General features: G+C 52.0%; 1 protein-coding gene across 1 annotated transcript; it reads right to left on the bottom strand.

The window, feature by feature from the left end:
* Nucleotides 1–689: 689 nt before the first annotated feature.
* CAD (carbamoyl-phosphate synthetase 2, aspartate transcarbamylase, and dihydroorotase) lies at nt 690–24,023 on the bottom strand. The gene is given in 45 exon segments (XM_045549258.1): nt 690–1,059; nt 1,170–1,264; nt 1,474–1,575; nt 1,672–1,827; nt 2,024–2,149; nt 2,345–2,557; nt 3,078–3,152; nt 3,264–3,433; nt 3,540–3,584; nt 4,129–4,165; nt 4,167–4,226; nt 4,668–4,787; nt 5,030–5,170; nt 5,270–5,460; nt 5,878–6,079; nt 6,287–6,418; nt 6,551–6,715; nt 6,882–7,048; nt 7,355–7,436; nt 7,685–7,924; nt 8,408–8,512; nt 8,626–8,808; nt 9,671–9,838; nt 10,125–10,343; nt 10,537–10,719; nt 10,809–11,033; nt 11,204–11,302; nt 11,626–11,872; nt 12,094–12,338; nt 12,801–12,913; nt 16,148–16,278; nt 16,460–16,584; nt 16,824–17,012; nt 17,229–17,450; nt 17,568–17,801; nt 17,944–18,075; nt 18,348–18,493; nt 18,824–18,936; nt 19,100–19,285; nt 19,465–19,636; nt 19,837–19,978; nt 20,161–20,303; nt 21,168–21,297; nt 23,409–23,548; nt 23,792–24,023. Coding segments are annotated over 45 exon segments (6,696 nt in total). The 5' UTR covers nt 23,874–24,023; the 3' UTR covers nt 690–956.
* Nucleotides 24,024–24,117: the final 94 nt, after the last annotated feature.

Genomic DNA, 24,117 nt, shown 5'->3' with positions numbered 1-24,117 from the left:
ACAAAATGGAACGGCTGCTCCTTAGAAGCCCTCACCTGAGCTACTCCACCCAGCCCCCTGCCCTGGGGTCTCCAAGCCAAAGTTCTCCTCCGCTCTCTATGGCACCTGCCCCTCTGTCCAGTGTCAGGCAGAGGCTCCCAGGAATGGCAGGTAGGAGGGGGTCCAACCAGTGATGGTGGCTGGAGAACTCTAGGGTGAGGTTTTGAGAACACCATGGCAGCCTTAGCCACTGAGGAGAGGACTAACCAGAAATAAGTGGGAAGAATAAAGATTAGAAGATAATGAACCTCATCAGACCAGACCCCTGTGCCCAGCCTTCCTTTCACCATGACTCAGGCACTCTCTGTGTCTGGGAAGAAGGCAAAACTATTTGACAGGACTCTATGGGCAACTTAATTGAGGAAGGAGGGCTGGACACTAGCCCGAGTCCACAGGTGAGCTTTGGTGCCCGTGTACCACAGGACTCAGCACAAACAGAAGAACATGTTCCTGCCCGGAGTCCCAAAGGGCCACAACTCTGAAAACGCGAATTTAGCTGCTCAGCCCTCGCCAGAGCCAGAGCCCAGCCCAGTGAAGCTGCACTTGGAATTCGGGAATCTGTTCCCATTTTCTAAAAGAAAGCTCTGTTCTACACTCAGCATCCTATGCTAAAGGCACGGTATCCATAATATTCACAAGGAAGCAGGAACTGAGGCAGCTCAGCTGTTTATTAAGTCAGTAGAAAAGTGACTGTACAGATTTAAGGTGCAACAATGAAGGTGGAGCAGACTGGGCCCCAGTATCTGAGGCTCTGTCCCCATGCTACATGGCTCCAGCCCAGGGCCTGAAGCGTGGTCTGCGCATATTAACCATCTGGACGCCCCAGAGTACCTACTACATGTGCTGCCCCCGTGGGGGGCACTGCGTTCCCTGCCCAGCAGCTGGGCCTGAGGAGACGAGGCTAAGGAAGCCAGGCCCTAGAAACGGCCCAGCACGGTGGCTAACAGGGCCATGCGGATGTACATGCCGTTCTCAGCCTGGCGGAAGTAGGCTGCTCGGGGGTCCGAGTCCACCTCCACGCTGCAAAAGAAGGAAAAGAGTTACCATGCAGCCCATGATGGCCTGTCCAGGCCCAAGTCCCCTCCCCACAGCCAGCCCTGTGGCAGCCTCTGATTTTAATGCTGCGTCACCTTATCTCATTGACACGGGGCATTGGATGCATCACCACCATCTTTTTCTTGGCCCGTGTCATGATGTGGGGAGTGAGGATGAACTGACCAAAGCACTGCAAGGCAGACAGGGTCCTCATTAGCGCCTCAGCACAGGGGTGGCTACAGAGGACACAGTCTGGGCTCCACCAGGGGCCCCTCCACACCCACATGCGGCTATGGCAACTGAGGGGCCTGAGGCTTCACAGCTCTGCCCCAGCCCCAGTGCCCAGCCTTCCTGCCCTCTTGTTCCAGCCCCAGCTTCTTCCTCAAGCCTGGCACTCACAGCCTCATACTCCTGCGTAGAGCCAAATCGTTCCTTTTGGATTCGAGTCATGTAGAGCACATCGGTGTCGGGCAATGCCTCCTCAATGCTCTCAAATTCCTCCTGGAGGGTGAGGCGGAGCCACAGTGAATGCAGTGCTGGGCTCTGACTGCCCAACCCATATGCCCACAGCCTCTGGCTGGGCTGTGAGGGTCTCACCTGCTTGGTGCCACGGGAGGACACAAAGGACCGCACAGTGGATGGCATGCGTAGACTAGGAGGTGCCACGTAGCGCAGGCTGACACGGTACTGGGTGAGCAGGCAGGCCAGGGAATGCACTGTGCGTCCGTGCTTCAGGTCACCCACCATCGTGATCTAGGGAAAAACCCAGTCACCACAGGGACCCCAGACTGAGCGCTCTCCTTCCATGTCAAAGCTTTCAAAAGCCTGCGGAGCAGCAGGATCTAGGCCTCCCCGATGCAGCACGCCCTGGACTGGAGAAACCCATTCCTAACTGCCTTCTCCTCCAGACCTTGCCCTGGCAGGGCTCCCACCCCGGCACCAGCCTCACCGTCATGCCATTGACAGTCCCCAGCTCCTCCCGGATGGTGAAGATGTCCAGCAGGGCCTGGGTGGGATGCTCTCCAACCCCATCCCCGGCGTTGATCACCGGCCTCCGGCAGTGCTTGGCTGCCAGCTGACAAAACAGGGATAAGGAGGGAGAGTCCTGTCTTCTGCAGCCCCTGCCCACCTCAGTCCCACCATCCTGGGGACCCCTCACTCATCTGGCCCAACCTGAGACCTGCAAGTCACAGAAACTGGGGACAGAGGGGACGTCATGTCCCCAAGTCCAGCCATACCAACCGCATCTCAGCACACAGGCTGGCCTCACCTCCACGGCTCCAGGCTGGGGGTGCCGAAGCACGACGACGTCCGCGTAGCAGCTCATGGTCTGCACTGAGTCGGCCAGGGACTCGCCCTTCTGGACCGAGGAGGTGGCTTCCGAGAAGCTGAGCACAGCGCCCCCTAGCCGGGCCATGGCTGCTGCGAAGGAGCTGCTGGTCCGTGTGCTCACCTCGTAGAACATGGAGGCCATGACCTTCCCCTAGGGAGCAGGCAAGGTGGAAGGTGCGTGTGCGCATGTCCACTTTTGGGAGCACACAGGCCGGCGCCTACCTCCCCAGCTTACACTAGTGGGGCTCTGAGAGGACCCTTCTCCACCCAAACCTCCGTGACCAGTCAGAGCCTTAACATTTTCCCCATTAGGGTCACTCTGAGCTAAAGGCTCTGCCTCCAGAAAGCTGTGGTTAAGTGTCTGAGCCACCTGTGAGAAGGAAACACCCTAGCTCTCTCCCATGACCACAGCAGCACTGACCGGAGGGCCCCATGAGTGGGCTGATGCCCGGGGCCTCCCAAGTCAGCCAAATCCTGCTCTGAGGAGGGAAAAAAATGGGTGGTGGGGGTGGGGGAGATCTAGAGCAGCAGGGAAGGCTGAGCTCCTGACAGTAGGGGGTTGACTCACGTGAGGGGACCTGGCGCAGGGGAAGGAAGACCCACTCTGACCAACGCACAGCCCTGCCCTGCCATGGCCACAGGACCCTCAGCCCCCCGGCCCTGATCCTGACCTTGAGGATGTCGAGGCTCCGCTCCTTCTGTACCATCATCCGCAGTGTGTGCGCCACGTTGAACAGGTGAGACATCTGAAAGACCCCAAGTCAGCTGGAAAGGCAGTGAACGGCCCCCAGAGGTCCTAGCCCCAACTTTCCAAATCCTCAAAGCTCTGGGTGTCCCATCCTCCCCGCCCCAGGCACCTGATCCTTGGTGAACTGCTGGACAGACAGGATATGTTGGCCCACTAATGAGTGCAGCAGGGGTGAGGTCTGGGGGTGCAGCAGGCCAGGGGCCCCCAGGTTCTGGGGTGACGCCTGTCTAGGTACTGGTGGTGGAGGGTAGCAGGTGCCATCAGGGGTTCCCATCAGCTCTGCAGTGAGGGATGGGGCAGGAGAGGCTGGTCAGAGGGTTCTTCCAACCCAGGCCAGATCACAGAGGTCGCCAAGGTGAGTGGGTGTCAGGGTAGAGCCTCTTACCTGGCTCAGCTGCCTTCCGAGAGGACTTTTCCTTTGGCTCCTCAGCTGCAAACAGGGCAACAGGACATATGTAAGTTTGTGGCTGAGGTCTGGAGAGAGATCCCATATTCCCAGGAAAGCTGGATCACAGTGTATGTGTTAAACCAATGCACACCACAGTAATGACAGCAGGTTAGGGGAGGGCAAGGATTGCAGCAGCTCTGGGGACAGACATGAGATTCCCCACAGGGGCTGTGTTGTGTGGGAGCAGTGGTGCCCACCCAGGGCTCTCCCAGTTGGCAAAGGGATCCTGGGCAAGAGGAAGAGACAAACTCACACCAACCAACAACCGGGATTTACCCCACGCTCTGCTGCCCTGTGGGATCCCAGCTTCCGGGCGGAGGAACATAGCTGCCCACAACAAAAAAGGGCCCGTGAGACACTGAGGCATGTCTACTCACGCTGGGGAGGCTTATTTAGGCAAAGGAGAGTACAACAGATCAGACTAGGATGCAGGATGGAGAGAGGGCAGGGTAAGTGGATGAAGAGGTGCCAGGAGGAAGAGGACCCTGTCCCTACAGATCTGAGTCACAGGAACCTCCCCTCTTACCTGGCAGACCCGGGTCGGAGGCTCGGTGGATTCGGGGGTGGTAGGTGGAAGCGGCCATCAGGAAGCCCTGGGATGCCCCGGCGAGGCCTTTCAGGTGTCTGGAGTGACAACATTGGCCCAGCGTTTTGAAAAGTAAGGGATGCAATATCACTTCAAATTCAAACCCTCAGGAAAAGCCCAAATGTTCCTTGTCCATGTGGATTCCACTTTTACATTAACTCCCCTCAGCTCCATCCTCCAGTATGTTGTCACTAGGTGGCAGACAAACTGGCCTCTTGAAGGTATGTGCTCGGCCAATGACAGGGCCCCAGACATTCGTCTGGTTGGATTAGTAACAGGCTTGTGTTCCCATAGGCAGCCTCTTAAATGCAGTTAAGTCTGTACTTTGTAGCACACAGAGAGGTAGGTGGTGATTCCAGCTGTCAAGTGTAGCACCTTCCACCCCCTGAACGGCCAATGAAAATGTTCAAGCTTTTAGTCCTGCCCCTGGGAGCACCCCCAGGCCCTCCCAGCCAGCCACAGCCCTGCAGTGTGGGTACCGTGCTTATCTCACTGGTGGCAGGGGCAGGGGCAGGGGCCGGGGCCGGAGGCTGGGGCTGGGGCACAGCCCCCAGAGGCCACTTCCGCACATCCTGTCCATAGCCCGGGGGCACCAGAACCTGCAGACAGAAGGCAACAGCAAGGGAATGAGGGGGGAGAGAGCCACAACTGGGGTCCTAAAGGAGCAGATGCCAGCAAGCATCAAAATGCCTCTGAGAGCGGTGCCCCAACCCCTGCCCCTGCCCTGGGTACAGAGCAGCTGGAGCGGGAGTGGCACCGTGTAGATGTGCTGGGCAGGGAAGAAAATGGAAGTGGTGTGGAGGAGGTCACTACTAACATCAGGCGGGGGCCACCCACATACCTGCCCGTCAATGTAGGCAACCTCCCCTCGCAGGACCACGCGGCGGATGGTGCCCTTCACCTTCTGCCCTTCGAAAGGTGTCCAGTGGGCTTTGGAGAAGGGCATGTGGCTGGGGATTGTCCACTCGTGCTCCAGATCCACCTGCCCAGAGCACCATGGGTTATGCTGGGGAAAGGACACGCCAGGGAACAGATCTAGGGCTGGGGAGTCCCCCACCCGCTCTGGGCCTCATCCCCACACCTCCACATAGGTGTCCTCCTGTGGGGGCAGGTGAAAGATGCGCCGAGGATTGTGGTGCAATCGCTGTAGCAGGTCGTCCAGACTGAGCCGGCCCTCGCTCACAGCGGTCAGCAGCAGTGGCAACATGGTCTCTAGCCCTGGGAAGCCGGGGGGAGGCTTGGGGCCACACTTCTCCTCCAAGGTATGAGGGGCTGGGAGAAAGAGAGACATTAGCCTTGGGACCAATAACCCCCACACCTGGGAGGCCACACACACTCGCTTCCAGCAACCTCCTTACACTCACTACCAATCCCGATGCTCATTTTTTCTGGGAACTGGAAACTTGGGAAACAGGACTGCTGCCATCTTCTGGGCCGACACTTTTACCCACATATTCTCTCACTTACAATTTTACTCATCGCTTATTCATTCTTTCAGTGAGTAATCATCAAGCATCTATCCTAGACCAGGCACTGTATTGCAGGCCGGGGTCCTACACAGATCAAGACCTGTCCCCTTGGAGCCCAGAGTCCTGGCCCAGCTCCCATTTTCTTGCTGGGGCTGCCCCATAGCTTGAGCTGGGCCACAAGCCCTGCTGGCCAGAGGAGGGGCATGCTGGGTCCTCTCACCGTGGTCTGAGGCAAAGCAGTCAATGACAGCCATGTTCTCCCACAGGGCTTCCACATCCTGGCGGGAGCAAAGCTTGGGGCGGACCTCCCCCTTCCCAGGCCCCAGGCGCTCCAGGTCGTCGTGGCTCAGGAACAGGTGGTGGGGTGCCACCTCACAGGTCACCGGCAGCCCCCGTGCCTTTGCGGCTTTAATCAGCAGGATCTAGGAGGAGTAGGGAGCTCCAGAAGAGGCCGTCCTGTGTGCCCTGCCCCACAAAGTCCCCTTGGCCAGCATCCCAGCCTGGAAAATGACGAGACCGACATGCAAGGGTCCTAGCTCGAAGCTCTCCTCCTGCCCCTAAGGACTACCCTGACCCTTGGTGTTACTGGGAAAGCAACAGGGGAACTGGGACCACTGGTACACTCTCACCTCCTCCTTCCGCGCCACGTGACATATGTGCACTGAGCGCTGGGTCAGCTGGGCCACCATGAGGACGGCGGCCACACTCTGCCGCTCTGCATGGGCCACGATGGGGAGGTGCGATGGCCACGTCTCGAAGTGCTGGGGGCAGAAAGAACTGATAAGGGAGCGTGCAGAGCCTTTGACTGCCCGCACCGCTCAGGCGCTGCCCTGAGTCCTCACTGCTGGCAGCCCACTCAGGTGGCAGCCTCCTGTCACATGCACACTCCCTACCTCCAACCACTGGGCCACACTGTCCAGCCGCAGCTCAGAGAAGGTCTCGTTGAGGTAGAGCTTCAGCCCAGCCGCAGACCCGGCCACAGTTCCCAAGGTCCCTGCATTTTCAGACGAGGCCCCAAGGAATAAAGCGTAGTCACAGCGGGCACCAGCCTCTGCCAGCTGGAGAGGGTACATACAAGATAAGGCGTGTTGGCATCCATGTCCACACAGGCCAGCCTGGCACCAGTGGCCTGGGCCCATGGGAAGGGGCAGAGGGAAAAGGGCCCAGGGAGGCAAGGGTGGGCTGGTGGGTCTCTGATCAGGAAGCGAGAGTGTAGCGGCTCACCTTCTGGGCCAGGGCCAGAGCGGGGGCGTCGATGATAGGGGGCCGGGTATTTGGCATGGCACACACCATGGTGATGCCCCCAGCCAGGGCGGCAGCTGTGCCTGAGGCAAAGTCCTCTTTGTGTGTCCCACCTGGTTCCCGCAGGTGCACATGGACATCAATCAATCCTGGGAGAATGTGGGGGCAGCAAGATTAGAGGAAGATGGAGAAACACAAAGGATGTCAAAGAAGTGAGTTGTGGTAATAGGAAAATTAGCAGCAACGGATACAAGTGTGAGGTGGCAAGTTCCTCAGTCAAGGGCACTGTGGACTGAGGGCTGAAAGAGCTCAGAGTGAGAAGGATTCTGGGGCCGTTGTAGCCTCTGGAGCCCATGGCACAGAGTGGGCCCCCCAGCCACCCTTCACCTCACCGAGGGTCTCTGCCAGCTGCTACCAGTGTCCAGAAGCCAAGTTCTCCCAAAAGAGGCACTTACCAGGGAGTCGCACAAGCTTTTGGGAAGTCATACAATCAACGTGCACCTTCAAAGGAGGGGCTGGCCCGATCTGGCCTAGGGCCTGTGAGTGGAAAGCATGGTCAGCTTTGACTTAAGGGAAGGGAGATCCTGGGAGTTGTAGGTAGGGATTGGGTTTTCTCATAAACCAGGCTCCGCACTCTCTATGCCCACCTTCTCTCCCCCTGCAGCCGCAGAGCTTTATGAGCACGGCTGTTCCATACCGCGATTTCCGACCCCGATGGGGCTCACTACTCCGTCTTCCGCCCCTCATTGCTGGCTGTCTCCCCCCAGCACCCAGGCCTCAGTTACCTCCACAAATAGTTTGGTGCACTTGATATCAATGATGAGGGGCACAGAGAAGTCAGCAGCCAGGCGCCGGGTACGGTAGCCCTTGGTTACGAAGGAGGAGAGACGCCGGCCCCCAGCTCCACGCATGGACAGGTTAATCACTAGCTCGAAGTGGTTCTCAGCCAGTTGCTCCAGAATGCTTCGCTGCGGTGGGCACTCGCCATCTACGGCCTCCTCAAAGTGCCAATCCACGGCTGTTACCTGCAGACCCAGAGCCAAGGTTAGGACCAGGCTGAGCCTGGCAGAGTTCAGGAAGGCCGGCTTGAAGGGAAGGGAGCTGGCCCAGGAGCCCATGGTGAGGAGACCAAGGACCGAAAGGGTGAGGACCAGGGGCACCCTCTGTTTGTTACTAGCAAAGCAAATTTCTTGACAGGAAAGATGTCTACACTATGTTAAATAAGATAGGTCACCAAGGACTATGTGCAGTATGAGCTCACACACGTACACACAGATGAAATTCTGGAAGGAAAAGTATCAGAATGTTAACAGTGGTAGAAAAATTATAAGGGGTTCTTTTTCTCAGCTTCTCTGCACACTCTACTTGTTTTATGTGGAATATATGCTATTAGCATCACAAAAATAATAACAATAGCAGGGAAACAAGGAGAGACAGACGTCTTTGGTGCCATGTTTTCACCGTCTTGGGGAAGGGCAGCAGTGGGGCGGGCTGCCGGAGCCCCATACCTTGACGCCGTGCTCGGTGTAGAAGTCGGCCGTGCCCAGACTGGCGTAGAGGCTGTAGCCCAGGCTCTCCAGCAGCCGCACGGTTGGGAGCAGCTCACTTTTATTCTGGAACCAAGCAGAAGGATGACGAGGTTGTGTCTCTCCTGCCTTCCATCTCAAGATCATGCCTGGCCCAGGGAGCCAAGGCCACCTGGGTGACCCTCCCTGGACTCCATTACCTTATAGCTGCCAATGGTGAGCAGGATGTTCTTCTTGGGGATCTTGAAGCCCGTGCTTAGCATGGCCTTGAGGTAGGCCTCACAGCGACTCTCCCCAAAGCCGGCCACCTCCCCAGTGCTGGTCATTTCCACACCCAACACCACGTCTGCACCCGCCAAACGAGAGAAGGAGAACTGAGGCACCTGAGAGAGCAGGATGGAAGAGAGGGGGCCAAGGTGTGAGGGGACCACCGCCCCTCACCAGGAGAAGCAGACATGAACAGCAGGGTCACCTGCCCTCCAGCTGCTATTCTCGTGTTCCCCACTGCTTCCCAAACACACTCTGGGTCCTCCCTCGGCTTCTTAGGCTGTGCCCTGACCTATAAGCTCTGTAAATCAAAAATCCTAACCAGGCCGGGGGTGGTGGCTCACACCTGTAAAATCCTAACACTTAAGGAATCTGAGGTGGGAGGATCACTTGAGGCCAGGAGTTTAAGACTGGCCTGGGCAGGAAACGAGATCCTGTCTACAAAAAATTAAAATATTAGTTAGCCGTGATGGCACATGTCTGTAAGCCTAGCTATTTGGGAGCCTGAGGCAGGAGGATCCCTCGAGCCAGGCATTTGAGTGTGCAGCCACTGCACTCTAGCCTAGGCAACAGAGCAAAACTCAGTCTTCAAAAAAATAAAAAACAAACAAAAAAACCCACCAAACATAACTCCTAACCATGCTTCAATACTCAATCCAAATATCACTCCTTCTCTCAAGCCTTCCCAGGTCACTTCTTTTGAAAGTGGTATCTCTTGTATCTAAATTCTTATAGTATTTTATTTATATCTTGAATATGTAGTGTCATCACAGACTGTTCTATGCCAAAGCTATTTTTGGATCCAACTTCTCTTGCCTCCCATAGAGTGTATGTAAGCTCCTAAGGAACAAAGATCATCCTGTCACCCTCATGGTTGGCAATGCCTTGCCTGGTACGTGCTGACTGACAACTGTGGGTGGCGAGTGGGCTCCCCCTCACTCTTTCTCTGCTAACCCCAAGGGTTTCAATTCTTCTTACCTTTACCCCCACAACTCCAGATCCAGTCATGAGCCCCACAGGTTCCACCTCTTCCCCCATGATGACCCGCGTGGCCAAGGCTACCAGGTCCACGGCTAGTGTCTTGGAGACGAAGGGGAAGGAGCGAGAGACACGCACGTTGCATTCGATAACTTTCAGCTGGTCGTCCTGGGGCAGAGAAGGATTGGTCAGGCCTTCCGCAGGCTGGCCACCACTCACTGACCTTGACTCTTCCCCTCCTTCTTCAGCCTGTGGCTATCAATCTGGACAGCGTCAGGGTGACTGACTGCATAAACCCTGACAACATCGTGGGCTCTAGCTATGGCCCTTTCCCTCCAGCTTTCCCTGCCTACTCAGATAAGGGCAGGATACAGCTCACGGCTTTGTGGCAGTGTGGTCAGCACAGAATGTGGAAGAGCCGTGGCCTTTTAGTCTCCTCCTTCAGCCTTATTACCTTGGCAATGAGCTGAAGATTGAAGGGTCCTGTGACCTGTAGCTCCTGGCCTACGGCATGCACGATGGCTTTGATCCGCTCCAGGGTTTTGGGGGTGATGTCTTGCGGAGGGGTCACCAGCGTGGCATCACCTGAATGCACACCTGCATTCTCCACATGCTCAGAGATGGCGATGGCTGCCACCACACCATCACAGGCCACAGCATCCACGTCAATCTCCTAGTTGGGGGGACACGGGCATTGTGATATAGGGGAAGGGCCACTTTCTTCTCCCACTTGCCCTAGAATGTTCCTTTCCTTTAACAGCCCCCACACAACCCACAGTGCCTATAGTTCCGCAGGACCAGAGAGCGGAGTCTCCTCCAGGGCTGGGAGAGTGCTCTCAGAGACTTCTTTGTCTGCGGCCTCCCACCTTGGCCTCCTGGATGAACTTGGAGATGACCACGGGGTGCTCTTTGGAGACGGCTGCTGCGCTGCTCAGGAAGCGCTCCAGGTCCCCATCAGTGTAGGCCACGTTCATAGCAGCACCACTCAGCACATAGGAGGGGCGCACCACACAGGGATACCCCACAGTCTGGCAGAACTGGCGAGCAGACTGTGGGAGACAGGGAGCTTAGCTGGGTTGTTCACACTTACTCCTGAACATCACTAAGCCTTCAGGTCTTCCACCCGGCCCCAGCCCACCTCTAGGTCACTGAGCTCCCTCCACTGAGGCTGGCTGATACCAATGGTGTCAAGGAGCCGAGAGAACTTGAAACGGTTCTCAGCTGAGTCAATGGCTTCAGGGGAGGTGCCCAGGACCCGGCACTGCTGCCGGTGCAAAGCCATGGCCATGTTGTTGGGCAGCTGCCCACCCATGGATAGGATCACGCCTTCCGGGTTCTCCAGCTCATAGATGTCCATCACTACCTATATAGTGCAGGGGGAGAAACAAGTGGTCACAGCAAAACGGGCCAGGGATCTGAGCCTTCTTGCTCATTACTCCCTCCTATCCCAAGCCCCAAAGAATCCAAGGTCAGCCAGCCAGTCTCGCTCAACCCTGGCCACCCAGGCTACCAGGCAGCCCTCGTCCCTCTTACCTCAAAGGAGATCTCATCAAAGTAGAGTCGATCACACATGTCATAGTCGGTGCTGACTGTCTCTGGGTTGTAGTTCACCATGATGGTCTTGTACCCCATCTGTGACAGGGAGGGAAATAGTATTTAGGATTCAGGTGGGAGGAAGATCATGGGGAAACTAAGCCAAAGCCCCTACTTCAGAGTGTTAGCCCAGCCTCCTCTGAGACAGCTGTATAGGATGTCTCCCTGGGGAGGGAAGTAGGTACAAAGTGTTGGGAAGGAGATTCATGTGCGGTGTGGGGCCTTAGAGATGCCCTAAGAGGCCCTCCCTCCCTGCCAACCAAAGCTCTATAAGAGAACTAAGGGGTAGCAATTAATAGTGAGTGCCAGGATGAGAGCACTCGGACAGCAGAGAAACTGGGATGAAAGAGGAACTCTCAAACCTTTCGGAGCTGCTGGATGCAGCCTACGGCACACCAATCAAACTCAACACTAGAGCCGATACGGTAGACGCCGGAGCCAAGGACCAGAACATGAGGCGTTCGAAAGGTGAGGTCATGGGTGGTGCCCCGATACGTCAGGTACAGGTAGTTTGTCTGGGCTGGCCACTCAGCTGCAACCGTGTCGATCTGTTTCACTGCTGGGCAGATCCCCAGTTCCTGACGCAGCTTGCGAACAGCCAGCTCTGTGCTAAAGGAGAAGGGTCAAAAACATAGGCTCTGGGGGTAGAGTAGGGACTGAAGAGAGGGGTTAGACCACACAGCAGGGATTAGAGAGGAAAATACCCCAGGGACAAAGGTCAGAAGCCTCCAAAGCTCCCCACACCCTCTCTGCCCCCAAGGACCCCCTACTGGTGCAAAGGTTCTCTGCCCCACATTTCTCAGCCCAAGACCCTCACCACCATCTCTGACCTCAGAACCGCAAGGGCAATCTGCTTGTCTGAGAAGCCAAGGCACTTGGCCTGGTGCAGCAGGTCTGGCGGCAAAGGCTGTCCTCGGTGCTGTTCCAGCAGCTGGGCATGCGCTATGATGCGTTTCATTCGGTGCAAGAACCAGCGGTCGATGCGTGTGAGCCCATACAGGCGGTCCACTGAGTAACCAGCCCACAGAGCAGCTGCCACCACAAAGATCCGCTTATCTGTTGGCGTCTCCAACTCCTGATAGGGAGAGGGCAGACAGATACAGAGGTACTGTGCTGAGGCAGGAGAGGTCAGAATATGAAGCAAAAATATTCCCAACCTACTGCCAGCACCTCTAAAGCCTGAGAGCATGAATGACTGCCATTGTGCTAGGAAAGGTAAGCTGTACACCACAGTATGGGTTCTGCAATTGCAAAAACTTGGGATACAAATCCTGGTACAGGCTGTGTGACTTTGAGCAATTTCCATAACCTATAACCTCTCTAGGTCTCAGTTTCCTCATCTGTAGAAACAAGTCTAATGATATATCCTCACGTAATAATAAATGAGACAACATCTCAAAATTCTCAGCAAAGTGACAACATGGCAAATGTCCAATGATGACTGCTGCTAGTGTTACTGGTGATAAGCTCTTGGCCTGAGGGAAGAGAGAAGCAGGGTCTATTTTAGGTGGGTTGTCAGGGGAAGGGAGCTGCTTACCATATCACTGACTGGCTTCACTGTGTGATCAAAGCCCACACAGTTCTCATCTACCATGCGCAGGGCCTTCTGGAAAGCCTCCTCAAATGAACGCCCAATGCCCATGACTTCACCTAGAGGAAGAGGATGGAAGGACTGAGGGCCTGGAGGTAGGAGGAGTGGGGAGGCCCATAATGCCTGTGGTTTATAGTCAAGACTCTGGAAGGTTCTCAAAGTAGGTCCCATGCTGGTGGGATTCATAGTGTTTCAGTATCAAGAAATCTTAATTCACATGAACATGGTGTACGTATAATTTCCATCCACTTTTCCCCTTATCATACACATCCTCCCACATTGCTGTGTGACCTCATAAGCACCAGCTTAATTCCTGCATGATTTACCATAATTTACCACCTTACTGAAGGACATTTAACTTTTAAGTTGTTAATTGTTTTTAAGTGAGGCTGTGATTATTTTGTCTTTTGGATCACCTTTGAGACAGAGTCTCACTCTGTTGCCTGGGCTAGAGTGCCGTGGCATCAGCCTAGCTCATAGCAACCTCCAACTCCTGGGCTCAAGCGATTCTCCTGCCTCAGCCTCCCAAGTAGCTGGGACTACAGGCATGCGCCACCATGCCCAGCTAATTTTTTCTGTGTATATTTTTAGTTTGCCCATATAATTTCTATTTTTTTAGTAGAGATGGGGTCTCGCTCTTGCTCAGGCTGGTCTTGAACTCCTGAGCTCAAACGATCCATCCACCTCGGCCTCCCAGAGTGCCAGGATTACAGGCGTGAGCCACTGCGCCTGGCCCTCCTCCCTTTTTTTAAGAGTCAAGGTCTTACTCTGTTGCCCAGGCTGGAGTGCAGTGGCTCGAGCTTTGCTTACCACAGCCTCAAATTCCTGGGCTCAAGTGATCCTTCTTCCTCAACCTCCCAAGTAGCTGGGACCACAGGCACGATCCATTATGCTTGGCTAATTTTTTAATTTTTTTGTATTGATGTCTCACTATGTTGCCCAGGCTGGTCTCGAACTCCTGGCCTCAAGCAATCCTCCCACCTCAGCCTACATGAGTCACTGAGCCAGCTGGCTTATCTCCTTAGGACAAAATTCCAGAAGTGTAGGGGAGATAAGTAAAATAAACTTTATGGCTCTTGATAAGTACTAATTGCTTTATAGAAGTTTGTGCTTTATAATACAAACCGTAAGTTTAACTAACCTTCTAAGAAGTGGGCATAATCATTTTAGATGATTTTTATTAATAAGCAAAAACGATCTCATTTTAACTAGACTTCTATTTACTAATGGGAGTAAACTTTTTTTCCAGGTTTAGCTTATTGATTTCCTCTTCTGTAAAGATTTGTTCATGTCCTCTGACCATTTACATTAGAGGCTTTGAGTATTTCTTATCAATTGTATTTTCCTATTTATAAACCTATTACAACATTTGCATTTCTTTAAAATAATTTTAAAACACCAAGATGCTAAGAGTAGTGTTAAGCAAGTGGACTATGAGTGACTTTGTTCAAATCTTTTGTACTGTAGTTATATCATAAAATCTTTTACCTTGGGGTTTTCTAAAAAAGACAAACCCAAAATACTCATACATGTACGCCTAGAAAATTTCTGCAATAAAGGCTGGGCACGGTGGCTCACATCTGCAATCCAAGCACTTTGGGAGACTGAGGCACGAGGATTGCTTGAGGCCAGGAGCTTGAGACCAGCCTGAGCAAGAGTGACATCTAATCTCTACAAAAAATTAAAAATAGCCAGCCTAGCACTCCGGGAGGCTGAGGCATGAGGATCCCTTGAGCTCAGGAGTTTGAGACCAGCCTGAGCAAGAGTGAGACACCGTCTCCACTAAAATTAGAAAAAAATTAGCTGGGTGTGGTGGTGCACGCCACCCACCCAGCTACTTGGGAGGCTGAGGCAGGAGGATCGCTTGAGCCCAGCAGTTTGAGGTTGCTGTGAGCTGTGATGATGCCACTGCACTCTAGCCCAGGCAACAGAGAGACCCTGTCTCACAAAAAAAAAAAAAAAAAAAAGAAAATCTCTGCAATAATCTATATATAGCCAAATTAATCCATTTCTGTATGTCAAGATTACAAGTGATTATTTTCTTTGGTTAAACTGTCTTTTCTCACTTTCCAATGATTTGTGTATCTAGCTTGCATAATAAAATTATAAAACGTCACCAAAGATCACATTCCAAGAATACTTGAATAGACGTAAAACATTTAAATGCCTCATCTTGGAATCAGTCTTTGATTGTCCTATTTTCAATCCACTTCTTTTAGCCACAATTTAATTATGGCTTTATTCCCATGTTTATTCTAATTTTCATATAACAGAAATTCATCTCCAGAAGGAACAACTTGGCAGTCTTGTAGGATTTCTAAAAATTCTGAAATAATATTTGAGCTTAGACTTACTTGTTTAAAGGCTACTACTGCTCTACGTGGAAATTGAGAGCACAATGAAATGCCCTTATCCATTAAGCTGGTAGCACTTGGTACACATACTCTTGGTTTGGTTGAAATGTCTTAGAAAATAGTTTAAGGCAACTAAAGGGATACCACAAAGAAGCATATTAACTCAATTCCAACATGCTCTACTCTACCACTGCTTGGTGGGTTACTGTTACACCCATTCACTGTTCACTAATACATTTCCTTGTTATTGAAAAGGTCTCTGATGCCCTGCTCTGATCTTAACATCATGTTAAAAAAATATTTCATTTAGTGATCAAGGCAGAAAGTGCCAGAGGAGGGGATATGCTAAGAATGGCTACCACTGTGCTTACCTGGATTTAGAAGGGTTCACAGGAAAACAGGCAGTAATTGTTTCCCTAAAACTTCAGTATTTAAATGAATACAGTGAAAAAATGTCACTGGCATTAATAATTTACTGATGAAGCCATGGGCAAAATACTGTGAGGATGAAATGCTGTGGGTGCAGTCCCCAGAACTGGTCTCATACAACAGGCAACGCAGTGGAACAGAGGAGAGGCAGCCAGGAACCAGGTCTAGTTGCAGTTGTTGGCCTCCTCTCTGCTCATTTGTGGGCCTCTGCCAAGCCACTTTCCTCCAGTGGGCACCTCAGTTTACTCATTTGTAAAACATGAGTGAGATGAGATGGTCTGATTGCTGTACCCCCATCCCAGAGCTTCTACACTCTAATGTGGATCCCTGATGCCTGACCTACCCGATGACGATGCCTATCTTAGCTTGAAACGTCTCTAGTAGCTCTTAGAGACCATGTTTCCAAGCAGCTGCTAGTATAGGAGCTGCAAGACTAGACCAGGGAACTCTGACATTCGAGATTCTTGGTGCTGGTGGGACTAGGGGCGTAATCTGTGGCATGACTCTCACCAACGCTCTTCATGCAGCTACCAATCTTCGTGCTGACGCGCAGGAACTTGCTGAGGTCCCAGCGAGGAATCTTCACCACACAATAATCCAGGCTGGGTTCAAATGCTGCTGTTCCCCCTGTCACAGAGTTCCTGGGAGCCAGGAGGTGGGGATGCCAGAAGGACAGAGAGGGAGGTATAAAGGGTGAGCTCCAGATAGCTCTGCCCATCCCCACAAGGCCATGCCAACATCCTCTTCATATTCTCCGCTCCATGAGTATTTTCTTCAGCTCCCCACCCCCTCATCACTGTGATTTCTCCTCCACTCTCATACCTGAGCTCCGGCAAAGGGATGCCCAAAGCCAGCTTGGCTGCCACATAGGCCAGTGGGTAGCCTGTAGCCTTGCTAGCCAGGGCAGAGCTGCGAGAGAGCCTGGCATTCACTTCGATGATGTAATACTGCAAAGGGGAAGAATGATGAAAAAGAGTCACCAGGTACCAGGCCTATCTAGAAAACCCTGTCTAGATCTCAGAAATGAGAGAGAATAAGCCCTCCCCAAGATCAACCCTAGCAAAGATGATCCCAGCTTCTATTTCAGGACCTATAGGGCCAAAAGACCTTTTAACCTTGAGACCCAAAAATTATGGAAGGCAGAGGAAATAATAGCTAGAATTAGCTCCAGGGCCTAGAGCCTCACCTGCTCTGACTCAGGGTTCAAGGCATACTGCACGTTGCACTCGCCAACAATTCCCAGATGCTGGGTCACCTTGATGGCTGTCTGCCGCAGTAGCTGGTACTCCCTGTCATTCAGTGTCTGGCTTGGAGCCACCACTATGGACTCACCAGTGTGGATGCCCAGTGGGTCTAAGTTCTCCATGTTACATACCTGTGAAGGGGGGGTGCCATGGAGGTCACTGCCAAGGGCAGTCAGGAGAGGCAGAAGGTCACATCCCAGGGTCCTGTTACCTTTGGGACTGTACCTAACCTGAGTCTGAGGGACACACAGAACCCTCAAAGACCTCAGCCCTGAGCTCTGCTCTTCCAAAAGCTCATGCTGCCTGACATGACTCCCACCCACCCCCAACTCCCACCAATCACTCACCGTGACACAGTTGCCATAGGCGTCTCTCACCACCTCATACTCAATCTCCTTCCATCCCTTCAGGGACTTGTCTACCAGCACTTGGCTGGTATGGGCAAAAGCTGGGGCCACAAGAGCAGAGAGCTCCTCTTTGTTGGAGGCAAAGCCAGAGCCCAGACCACCCAGGGCAAAGGCTGCACGCACCAGCACAGGGTACCCCAATCGCTCGGCGGCTGCCTGGGCCTACAAGGAGTAAAAGAGATGAACAAATAGGTCACTTCCTGCTGTCCAGAGGGTGCCTGGACCCAGAGAAAGTAAGATACAAAGAAAATAACACCTTTACCCAACCACCTCTCGAACCTGTTCAAGAGAATTTGCCGCCTCGCTGGGGGCCACGTGCTCTCCGATCTCTGCCATCCTGGCAGCAAAGGCGCGCCGATCCTCAGTCAGCTCAATGGTCTCCACGGGTGTGCCCAGGACCCGCACCCCATATCGAGCTAGCACGCCGGCCTTGGTCAGCTCCACACCACAGTTCAGAGCAGTCTGGCCCCCAAAAGTCAGTAATATACCATCTGGGCGTTCATTACGTATTACCTGAGGAAGGAGAAAGGAGTAATAGGCATTAAGACCTTAGGGGTAGAGAGGGGATCAAAGACGTTTGGAAACCCAGAGTGACCACTGAACCTCCCTGCCCGCCACGAGTCCCGTTCTCAGTCCAGCCTTGCCCCAGTCATACCTGGGTTACATAGTGAGGTGTTATGGGAAGGAAATAGACCTTGTCAGCCAGCCCCTGGGAGGTCTGCACTGTGGCAATATTGGGGTTGATCAGCAACGTCTGGATGTTTTCCTCCTTCAGGGCCTTAATTGCCTAAAACGACGAGAATGGCACCTCAGCCTCTACCGCAGACGCAAGATCTCAGACAGTCTTACACTGCCATTCTCCCCCTCTTACCCCCCTGTACTCTTGGCCCCTAATAATTGACTCTATTCCTTACTCCCTCATCTTTCTGTACATTCCTTAGATCTCCTGGTTCATTTCCTCCCCACAACCAATGTTCATGCCTCAGCCCTTCTCCCTAACACTCTCTCCATTCCTGAGGGTCACCCACACCCAGAAGGGGGGAGATGGATATGCCTTACCTGAGAGCCTGAGTAGTCAAACTCTCCAGCTTGGCCAATGGAGAGGCCCCCTGAGCCTAAGATCAGAACCTTTCTTGGTGGTGGAAGCCCAGAGCCTGGGGTGGGAATCCCAGGGGGACAGAGGCGCTCTATCAGCCGCTCACGAACTGTGGAGCAAAGAAGATGGATATAATGTTAGAGCTGGGCATGACTGAGAGATCATCTAGACAAACTCCCTCACTTTCAGAAGACTCTAGAGCAAATCACACATCTAATGAGTACCAAAGGGAAGACCAGAACCCAGGAGTCATGACGCTGGAGTTCCTTTTAATAGGAGAAGCATAAACTATCTTGGCTTGGTCACCCCACTCTCACCACCCATCCCCTTAACTGTAACTTCCGAAATATATATGAATGCCTGGGGCATATCCATCTTATACCCATCCTGGAGCCAACGTGTTCTTAGGTCCATAACCCAGTTCTACTCAGGGGCATACCTGTCTGGCCCCCTGGGTTCCCTGCTGTGGCCTCTTTCACAGTTTCCAGAAAGATATCAAAAAGCAGTTCCATATCTGAAGGGCCAGCTTGGTGCTCTGGGTGAAACTGGACACTGTTGAAGACATCAGACCACAAAACCTACTGTCACTGGCCTGACACTAGCAGCCACAGAGGTGGGTAGTGGGACAGAGGACTCAGGTCTACTTTTTCATCTTCTAGGCCCACAGGGCTTCAAAGCTGCACAGACCCACAGTCACCCTGCCAGAATCGCTCACCTGAAGAAGGGCAGGCTGTTGTGTACGATGCCTTCATTGGAATGGTCATTGGCATTGGTGAAGAGAGGAACCCAGCCTGCTGGGAGTGATTCTGTTTCCACAGCAAACCCATGGTTCTGAGATGTCAGAAAGCAGCGCCCAGAGCCCACCAGCAAGCAGGGCTGGTTATGGCCTCGGTTCCCGTATCTAAAGATGGAAACGTGCTGAGTCACAGGCCCCTCTCACCCTCTCTTCGCCACTGCACTATTCTCACTAGCCCCGCTTCTGTTTCCACACTAATAAATACTAACTTTCTTCTCATTCCCAAGACACTCCACCCCTCAGGTCACAAGTGTGGGGGCCCTTCTGCTCCCCAGGAGTCCCACCTCATCTTGTAAGTCTTGGCCCCAATGGCTAAGGCCAACAGCTGGTGTCCCAGGCAGATCCCGAAGACAGGTCGGGGATTAGGCTCAGATAAGACACGGCTCAGTGTGGACACAACATCGGGATAGGAGGCAGGGTCACCAGGGCCATTACTTAGGAAGAGACCCTCATACTCTGCAGTGGGCAGAAAAGATGATGTCAAAACCAGTATTTAAAATAGAAGAGACACACCTACAGCCCTTCCCGTAAAAGCCTAAGTCCTAATCTCTATCTTCTTCCCTGAAACTCATATTGACTTTTGGCAACTGGACCAAGGGACAGATCTCCCACCCAAGCTATTTGTCTGAGGTCCTGGACAGGCCCACACTACTTACCTTGGCTGTCTAATGCATGGTCCCAGGGTACCACAGTGACCTCGGCCCCACGCTGGCAGAGGCATCGGATCTGATTATACTTGAGGCCACAGTCCAAAGCAAGGATCCGAGGGGTACCCCCTGTATTGAATACCCGCGGAGTCTGAGGAATAGAGGAATAGAGGGCAACAGCTGGCAGCTGTGATCAGTGGGCATAAGATATGCCCACACCAACCCCTACCTTTGAGGCCTCCTCTGATTCTCTCTTGAGCGTTCACCCCCGTTGTGGGAAGAATATAACTACTGTGCTACAGCTTGCAATACTCTCCCACTCTACCTCTGTACCTTAATGGAGACCTCTGGCACCAGGGGGCGGGCATTGGGGTCCAAGAATGGCAGGGATGAAGGCTCTGTCTCATTCTGGACCAGCTTCCCTAGCAGAGACCCTTGCTCCCGCAACTTCTTAGTTAGCTCCCGAGTGTCCACTCCTGTCAAAAACAGCACAGCTTCAGAGATCACACACCCCCAACTTAATCATCCGTGAAGTTACACTTCCAGAGAAGCACTTCTATTCCAGAGCCCTGAGTCACACACAGCTGTTCTAAGGGCATCAAAATGTAGGGCTATCCTGCCGGAAGTACACAACCATGAAGCATTGTTGCCAAAAATATCAAAACTGAATCGAACCACAACTCTAGATCTATCCATTTAAGAAAACAATACCAAGGGGAAAAAGAACACGCTAAATAACACCACAGGAATGGAATCAAAACATAGACTATGAGATACTCCTAAGGAAAAACGATCTGTTTTCATCAAATAGGTTCAAAGTCCATAGATTATGTTTAAGAGGCATATCAACCAAAATATAACCCATGAACCTTTGCTTAGAGACAGGCTCAAATAAAAAACCAAAAATTTACATGATTCGGGAAATTTAAAACATTACCTGAATTTTTAATATTAAGCAATTTTTAAAACGTATGATATTATTGTGGTCATATTTTTAGAAAAGACACCTTCCTCTTAGATATTGAACTACTTGTGGATGAAATGATATGACATCTGAGATTTGCTCCAAAATAATTTAGGGGTGGTAGTGGTGGTGATGAAATAAGATTAGCCCTGAGTTGATGATTATGCAAGCTGAGCGTTCACCGTACTATTCACTCATTTGTATATTGAAAATTTTCCATCTGAGCAATAGCTAAGTTCTCTCCCCTAGCCCCAGACTCTAATCTAAATCTTCTATCACCTTAGACTCGGGTCCCAACAGACTATAAAACCTTCTCGATTCTTTCCATCCAGGCATGTTGTGCTATGCCCAGCCACGCCTGTGGTTGCCACCATACCTTGCAAGCCAGGTATGCCATGTTGCTGCAGCCACTCGTGCAGGGTAAGAGTGGCACTCCAGTGGCTGGGTGTGGGGCAGCACTCTCCCACCACCAGTCCTGCCACGTGGATCACCGAGGATTCAAACCACTGTAGATGGAAGGAGATTATGAGGAACTCAGGGCCAAGCATCTCTTTACAGCATTTTTTCCCCATCGTGTGGCCTCGGACCCTATATTCAGCCACACTGAATGACCTGTCATTCCTTCAACATACCAAGCATTTGGTGCTTTTGCATAGATAGTTCCCTTTCCAACAATGCTGTCCTCCAAATAAAACACTGAACACATGGGCCCAGGGTGCCTGGTTGATAACTGAAAATGACACCATCCAAACTGAGATCACAAATCCTCTTTTCTGTGAAGCCACCTCTGCTCACCCACTGCAGCTTAGAGCTCACCTAACACTTTATTTCCATCTCTTTATTGCCATTTATGTTGTATTATGAAATATGTGTTTGTCACTCTGTCACAAAACTGTGAACTCCTCAAGAGCAAGGCACGTGCTGTCAGCCAAGAGATATTCACTGAGTGGCTACTAGGTGCAGACATTATGACAGATGCTGGGGAAAGAGGAGTGAACAAGAAAAGATGAGGTCCCTGTCTTCATGATGTTAATTTATGATATAGGGAGCTAGAAAATTCACAAGATAACACTTAAATAAACAAAGTATCAATTACAGAGTGTGATATAAACTGAGTGATAAAATATGTAGGTATATAACACATACTAGATAAAAAAAAAAAATAAAGGTTTGGGGCACAATACTAGGCATGACTAGATTCTCCCAAATTTCATTTGGGATTATCATTAAAAAAAGATAACATAAATTTGTTACTCAATAGATAAGCATACAGTAACTGAACAGAAACAGGAAGTTTACATGGGAGGGAGTGGTATGAATATATTTAAACAACATTCAGCTCACTGGCGAAAGGTTTAAGAAACATGCATGTTGAGATTGTCCTTGAGGAATCTCAAGGATAGTTTGGTAGAATCCTCCCTGGCCAGGTGGAATAATACACTGATGCTCAAGTTCATGTACAGCATATGTGCCACAACAGCAGCAGTGCTGAGTCATTGGCTCTAGGAGGCCTCACTCACCCTGGTCCCATCAGGGTCTCAATGTTACTTTTATAAACTCAATTTTGTCAGTATGCCTAGAGTTGACAAAGCTGATGACTGACATATGTTAATGAGATTCACAAGACACTGCATTAGGAACTAGAATGCAGTATATTTATAGATTTATGATGAATTTAAAAATTCCTTTCCAAGAATAATAATAAATGTGTCCCTTATCCAGAGGTTCCTCTCCCCAGTGTTAGGGTGACTATGAAGCCAAATTAAAAACTAAAGGCTCAGTATATCTGCAATCCAGACAAAAGTAGTATTGAGAAATACTGCATCTAGGCTATAGTGACTTCCACTATTACCTGAATTACTATATGTTTATTTTATTACTCGAACTCTCAGAGGGCAACTTAGTTCTCAAACTCCAGAGGCAAAAGAATAGGGGAAACCTCACTGCAGGGAGAAACTGAGTTTTCTTATCTAGAGGTAAGAACAGAGCTGAAAAGTAGAAAATCAGACAAGGCAATCTAAGTAGCTCTAGAAGATGATAATGCCATTGGTTTTGTAGGTAAACTGGTATTGTCACTAAGAAGTGTGTGACCCTACAGTTTCCAGTCTGTTTCCTGTTAATTTACATAGTCCTAAAGCATTGCTCCCATCACATGACTCTTCTGCTAAAAAAACCTTCAATGGTTCCTAACCAAATTGAGCTCAAACTCTGGACTGGCTTCAAGTCCCTCCAATGCCCGCTGTGTCTAACCTGTCTGTGGGCATTTTTTTTTTTTATCATGATTTCTGCACTCCTAACAAATTGGACAACGTTGTTCCCTTATACTTCTTACCACTTTCCTTGATGCATGCCTTCACTACATACAAAATACTCTCAACTATGTCTAGAGCCTTGATACCCTAACAAAGGGGGTAGCTCTCTCCTCTGAGGCCTCCAACACCGTGCCTCTCAAGGTACTTAACAACCCCTGCCTAACTAGTTATCTTAGTACTTATCACTAAAGTGGTTATCTTCGTACTCTCCGGGATGCCCAGCAGGGTGTCAACGTCTCCCACTTCCCTGCTAGTTAACAATTACTGATCTTAAGAATGTAGAGAAAGCACTTGGGTGTGGCTACCTTGCTGAGACCAAACTCATCCGCTTCATCTGGCGGGATGCCATAGTTGCCGATCAGAGGATACGTGAGCACTAAGATCTGTGCTTTGTAAGAGGGGTCAGTGAGGGCCTCGGGGTAGCCGACCATGCCGGTTTGAAACACTGCAAGAGAGAGGCAGGACTGGGTTCAGGCGGGGCACCCTTCGGAACACTGCCCTGCGCGATGAGCATGCCCCCGCGGAGGCTGCCTTGGTCGTGAGGGATGAAAGGGGTCGGGCCCTGGGCACCGAACGGGGCAGAGGGAGTGTGCAGGCGGGAAAATGGCGGGGTCTGGACGGAGAAGGCTGGGCGGAGAGGGGCAACAGAGAGTGGGATAAGGTCGGCAGCCTGCCCCGGCTTGCTTACCCACTTCCCCGGCAGTCGACACAGGGGCCCCAAAGGGCTGGCCCCGCAGGACCGACCCGTCCTCCAACACTAGGGCCGCCATGGGAACGGAGCTCAGAGGCGGGGGCGAATACGGAGAAGCGGGAAGCACTGCAAATTCCACTGGAACCACGTGAGGACGGCGCGCCGGAGTCGGTCCACGTGGCTAACTGCGCGGGGCGCTGGAGAGAAGGCAGGCGCGGCAGGCAAAGGAACCTCGGGCGCGCTCGGTGGCAGTGACTGCGGCGGCGCGGGAACCGGTGACGTGAGGGGCGGGGCCGCGCACGCAAGGGGCGGGGCCAGCGGGG

The sequence above is a fragment of the Lemur catta genome, chromosome 4 (genome assembly GCF_020740605.2).
Source record: "Lemur catta isolate mLemCat1 chromosome 4, mLemCat1.pri, whole genome shotgun sequence".
NCBI lineage: Eukaryota > Metazoa > Chordata > Mammalia > Primates > Lemuridae > Lemur > Lemur catta.
The sequence above is the reverse complement of the archived record's forward strand: the minus strand, read 5'-3'. Positions and strand labels throughout refer to the sequence as shown.